This window comes from Sinocyclocheilus grahami, unplaced genomic scaffold (genome assembly GCF_001515645.1).
Source record: "Sinocyclocheilus grahami isolate Dianchi unplaced genomic scaffold, SAMN03320097.WGS_v1.1 scaffold78.1, whole genome shotgun sequence".
In the NCBI taxonomy this organism is placed as follows: domain Eukaryota; kingdom Metazoa; phylum Chordata; class Actinopteri; order Cypriniformes; family Cyprinidae; genus Sinocyclocheilus; species Sinocyclocheilus grahami.
In genome coordinates this window covers 837025-843400 of record NW_015505257.1, presented here as the reverse complement: position 1 = coordinate 843400, position 6376 = coordinate 837025, and the positions used below count along the sequence as shown (strand labels likewise).

At 36.7% G+C, this 6376-nt stretch overlaps 1 protein-coding gene across 1 annotated transcript; it reads right to left on the bottom strand.

Moving 5' to 3' along the window:
• Positions 1-1351: 1351 nt before the first annotated feature.
• LOC107586142 (protocadherin alpha-C2-like) lies at positions 1352-6196 on the bottom strand. The gene is made up of 2 exons (XM_016273393.1): positions 3546-6196; positions 1352-1540 (listed from the first exon to the last, which is right to left on the bottom strand). The coding sequence occupies exons 1-2, from the start codon at positions 5943-5945 to the stop codon at positions 1517-1519; spliced, it is 2424 nt and encodes an 807-aa protein (XP_016128879.1). The 5' UTR covers positions 5946-6196; the 3' UTR covers positions 1352-1516.
• Between the last annotated feature and the right edge of the window lie 180 nt (positions 6197-6376).

The window sequence follows — 6376 nt, the reverse complement described above, 5'->3', positions numbered from 1 at the left end:
GCTACATATATCTGCAAAAAGGTACATTAATAAATGTTTTAAACCTTTTCGTTTTTTTGCACGTAGTACAGTGAATTTGCATTAAATTAATTTTTTTTATGTATCATTGGTTTTCGGCACATCACTATGGCAATTGCCATACTGATGTAACTGTAACACTTTACAATAAGGGCAGATTAACATTAACTAACAACGAGCAAAGACATTTGCTACTGTATTTATTGTACTGTATTAACCTTTTGCTACTGTATTAATCTTAAGGTTAGTTAATAAAAATACAACTGTTTATTGCTAATTCATGTTAGCTAAGGTCTATAATATTACTATAATATATTATAGTAATATAACACAATATGTAATAACATATACAACTTTTGATTTTAATATTGTATTAGTAAATGTTGCTATTAACATTAACTAAGATTAAAAAATGCCGTAGAAGTATTTTCATTGTTAGTTTATGTTAACTAATGTAAACAAATGAAACCTTATTGTAAAGTGTCATTCATGTGATTATTACTCTTTATAGCATTTGTCTAGGATTTCAAATAGTGTACTTGAATTCTTTTTTTTTTAATGCTCTTGCCAGAGAAAATCTGTTTTAGGCCGTTTATGGCATTTGGTAGACAGGATAAAAATAAACATGAATCTATGTATGCATGTGCACCACATAGCTGGCAAACCAAGTGTTTTGAGGTATAGAGTCTATACTATAGACAATGCCTGGCTCATTAGATTGTGCTCATCCGATCACAGCTTTCTCATCAGCATGTTTTGTGAAAATAGAGCATCTTTAATATCAGAATCCTTTAACAGTCTTGACCTTCTTTTCATCTCTTTACCAGCTGTTTTATAGTTCATATCTTACTAGAACCAGACAGTCCAGTTCTTCTTGTAGTCGTGAAGTATCACTTCTCTCTTTCCTCTGTAGTAGAGTCTATTTAGAAGTCTTTAAGATGCAAAAAGTCCATCTTGTTTGTCTTAGCCATGCAAAGTCATGCTCAATGTGGTTACAGGTGGCTGATAAACAGTTGTTAGACCCAGCCTTAAATCGCCACAAAGCTGCACTTAACGTCTCTCTCATACAATGTTGGTCTTGATATCCAAAATGTCAATTGAAAGCTATTTCTTCTATTATCCAAAAAGGCAACACGAAGAACAGGAAGCGGGAGAAGAAGTGATGGTCAAAATAACTCAACAGAAGTAACTGAATAATATGAGTTGTGTCTTTCTTTTTGCCTAGTCTGACACAAGCATTGCAAGAGCATGGAAAATAATAAGTAATATAAATGAATAAAAATAAATGAAATGATTAATTATAGAATGAATACAAAATATGTAAGAATATTAAAAATGCTCTCTTGAAGCTACACACAGAGGTGTTTGAAAACTTTGATTCTGCACAGTCTTGAATCGAATGAAACCCTGAAAATCAGTAAAACAGAAGATCAATCTGTCTCTCATGGACAGTGAGCCTGGTGTGGAAGGTTGTAAGCCATCAGTCAGCATGTCCAGATCACGGTAAATCACTGCTTGACTCCTGTCAATAGACGGAAACACCATTAGTCAAACAGAGTCAAGACTGAAGTTTTTCTGAGCACATAAATGTTGACATTTTGCATTTTGTCAGTTTATGCACTCTCTGGAAATCAAACCTATGACCTTGCCATTGGTAGTGCCATGCTCTATAATTTGAGCTCTATAGCTTTTAAATAGCTTAATTTTTTTAATAGTTTACCATCTTACTTATCCATCAAAACATGGAATGAAAATAATAGCATTACTGGGTGTTCTTATGCATTCTTATATACTCTGGGTGTTGCATTATTCTAATTTTTTAATCTCTGTCAATCTCTACTTTTTGTTCATAATTTTATCTGCAACTATCCATGCCTTCGGTTTACCCTTTAAAATCCTTCATGATCTGGAATTGCACAAACCAGTCAGTATGGCTCAGTAAATGATTGCTTCCTCATTTTACCCATTTTACTCTGGCCAAAATATATTTCAAATATATATTCTAAATATATGTTGTAAACAGCACGGAGTAAGACTTTGCTATTATTATTATTAAACAAAAAAACGCAGTTCGTTTTAAACCTTCAGTGTCAAACTATATTGCAAAATGTACTTCAGTCAGCAAGAAAATATATTTCCAATCATAAAAATACATTTTAGTTAACTGCAAATATATTTATATAAAGACCAAAATATATAACAAAAATATTTATGTAAAAATATTGTAATATTCGGCAATATTTATATTTTGTACATTTGAAAATGCATTAAAAAAATATCTGAAATATAAAAATACATGGTAACACTTTACAATAAGGTTCATAAGTTAACTACATTAGTTAACATGAACTAATAATGAACTGCACTTATACAGCGTTTATTCATCTTTGTTAATGTTAATTTCAACATTTACTAACACATTATTAAAATCTTGTTAACATTAGTTAATGCACTGTGAACTAACATGAACTAACAATGAACATCTGTATTTTTATTAACTAACGTGAGCGTAGATTAGTAAATACAGTAACAAATGTATTGCTCATGGTTAGTTCATGTTAGTTAATACATTAACTAATGTTTAACTAATGAACCTTATTGTAAAGTGTTACCAAATACATAATAAGTTAATTTATTTAGAGACAGATTCGAGCCCACTTTTACATTACTGTTATTTCATTTTGATTATTTCATATCAGGAAAAAAAGAATCATCATTTCACACATACCACTTCAATGCTGCAAAAAATTTGCTAAATTCTCATTGGCAGTGCTTCTGTCTCACTCTTCCTTTACTTCACACCCCAATGCTTGTCATACTCATTCTCCCACTCACATCTAAATGTATACACATACTGGTGCATTAACACTAGCTGTCCAACTTTATATACTATAAATATGAAAAATGAAAAATCTGTTTTGATGCTGTTTATTGTTTACAGTAGACTTTTTTTACCATTTTAATTTCTTTTAATCAACAGGCCATTTTTAGTGGATGTCTGAAGTCAGGTTTACACTTGAAGACTTCAGATGCAAAAGCCTCTAAGTGCCATCTGAAATTTTCTTCTAAAATTATCATTTTTATCAGGCTCCTATGTTTAGGTTCAGTGATTCAGTTTAATGGCAATCAACAGGTCCTTTTCATTGCCATTAAAGTGAAATCACTGAACCTAAACACTGGAACCTGATAAAAATGCTAATTTTAGAAGAAAAATTCAGACGGCAGTTAGGCTATTGCATTTGAAGCCTTCACTTACTCATCACATTAACTATGAAAGTATCACTAAAGTGTCCAGATACTTAATTTGAACTGTATATGCATTGTTTTATCATTTAAAACCAAATAAACCTATTTTTGTGAATTTTGATGCTTAAAAGGTGTCCTTAAGCTATGTTTATTTAAAATAAATGCACTTGGTTTGAAGTTTGGTTATGTAATGCAGTTGCAATCAATCGTTTTTTAAAATACTTTTTGGGGTCACTGTATATGCATATGAGTACATACAAGTCTAAATGCATTTATAGTACCTGTAAAGTGGAAGACCTTGAAGCACTGGTCTCAGTCAGCGCAGCACTTCCTGGGACGCTTGACACAATGAACCCTGCTCCGTTGGGAAGGGGCTGCCGGACCACCACCTTCCCTTTTCTAGTCTCTGCCAGAAACAGACTGTACCAGTAGGCATCACTAGAGATGAGAGTAGAGTCAGCGATGGTGGAGGAGCTCCTCTGGCTGATGATACTGTTCCTACCCTGAGGAGCCGCTTGTGAGGGTTTCGGTTCTTGACATTTCAGCACGATGATCACCAGGATGGTTATGAGCAGAAGAAACAACACCAACCCCAAACCGATCAGCAAATACAGGTTGAGATCGGTGAACAGGTCGTATTCGATAGGCACCTCTGTGGTTTCGGTAAACTGCGTGACCACTTGCTCCACCGTGGAGATCTTGATGGTCACCGTGGCAGAGCGAGGAGGATCTCCGTTGTCTCTGGCTATGATGACCAGGTGCTGATGTCTGGGATCTCTGTAACTGAACATGCGCGTGGTTCTTATCTCACCGTTGTACTGATCGAGGCTGAAGAGTGTGGTGTCTGTGATCTGGAGAAACTGATAAGTAATACGAGAGTTCTGCATGGAGTCGGCATCCATTGCAATGACCTTGGTGACCAGGGATCCTTTATCACTCGACCTTGGGATTACTTCTTCTATAACAGCACCTTGCGGACGCCATGGAGAAACTATGAGTGGCGTATTGTCGTTTTGGTCCAGGATGATGATGTGTATGGTCACGTTGCTGCTAAGAGGAGGGAGTCCAGAATCTCTAGCTTCGATGTGAAACAGAAACTCCTTCTCTCTTTCATAGTCAAACGTGCGTAACGTGTAGAGGTTGCCGTTCTCAGGATTGATGGAAAACAGCATGGACATTGAGGTGTTGGCGATCTCCTTTTCTATGATGAAGTAAACAAGATACTGATTTTCATGCATGTCTGGGTCATGGGCGGCTAAAGAGGCGAGCAACGTCCCGGGTTCGTTGTTTTCCATTAGATAAATGGTATAGAGGGACTGAGGGAACGTTGGCGCATTATCATTGACATCTTGAATTGTAAGACTGATTGTTTCATTATCCGTCAGAGGAGGGGTTCCTCTGTCGGTCACAAGAAATGTAATATCATAACTGTTTTTGACCTCGCGGTCAAGCGATTCTGTGACTGTTAACTCAAAAAAGTCTTCAGATGACTTATTAAGAGCAAATGGTAATATCTCAGCATTGTGGATGGAGAGAACAACCTTACCATTATCTCCAGAGTCTCTGTCACTCACACTGATGATGGCGATCACTGTTCCTACAGGGTCATTTTCTCTGATGGAACTCTGAAAAGATTTTATCGTAATCTCAGGATGGTTATCGTTTAGATCAGTGATGAACACTAAAATTTTACACTGACCAGAAAGTGGATTCACAGCCTTGTCCTTGGCTTCAACGTACATCTCAAAGCTCTTCACTTCTTCAAAATCAATCATGTCTTTTACTCTTATTTCTCCACTGCTGGGATCCAAAGAGAACGTTTCTTGTGTTTTCTCAGATGTGTATAAAGTGAAAGAGTATATGACCTCCGCATTGACACCCTCATCCAAATCGGTTGCATTCATCTGCATAATCAGTGTCCCGATTGGTGCATTTTCAATGAGATCAACCGAGTACACTTGTCGATCAAACTGAGGGGCGTTGTCATTGGTGTCCAGCACTTGAACGATAATGCTGGCCGTACCTGAGCGCGCAGGTACGCCGCCGTCCACGGCGGTGAGGGTTAGTGTATGAACGGCTTGTTTTTCTCTGTCCAAATTTGCTTTTAGCACCAGGTCGACATATTTAGTCCCGTCACTTCCAGACTGGATTTCAATCGTAAACGTGTCGCTGTCACTCAGATAATAGGTTTTGATTGAGTTCTCTCCAACATCTGCATCCACCGCGTTTGTTAAAGAAAATCTCTCTCCAGGTGTTGTTGATTCCGAAACATCGAGTGGTATTCTCTCCCTTCTGAACTGAGGCGCGTTGTCATTGATGTCCATAATTTCCAATTCGATATTAAATATGCGTATTGGACTCTCAATTATCACGTCCATCTTGAGGAAGCAAAACGATGATGTTTTGGCAGGACATAAATACTCACGGTCAATTTTCTCAGCGATATACAGTTCCCCAGTGTCTTTGTTTATTTCTAGGTATTTTTTGCTATGAATATAATCCAGCTTCACCTTTCTTTCCAACAGGCTGTGCGCGTCAAGGCCCAAATCCGTGGCGATATTTGCGATCACGGTGCCCACTGGAATTTCTTCAGGGATGGAGTATCTTGTTACAGCCGAGGCGAGAATCCACAACGCGGAGAGGACTACATAACTGAGCTGCCTTCTCCTCCACGGATCCATTGCAGAGCGCTCGTTAATGCTTTTATTGTCTTTCACAAGAAATATAGCAGTATGTTCCAAAACGAATCGAGATTAGGGGGTATTTGGATTCTTGAAAACATCCAGCAGGGCATGGCCATAGCCCCATGCCGTGGATCCCGCCCGTTGATCAGATTCAGCTGAGCTGCTGCTCTCTGTGCCTCCGTCCAACATCATTACGAAAGCAAAGCATGGCTGTTCTTGCATCCTCCCTTAAAGTGAATATCTGTAGTGCAGCGACATCGTGTGAAGATAAAAGTTTGCATAAAAATATGCTTATGACAAAAAAATATATATTTTTATTTGAAATTACTTTTGACTTTGTTGCGAAATATATATATATATATATATATATATATATATATATATATATATATATATATATATATATATATATATATATATATATATAT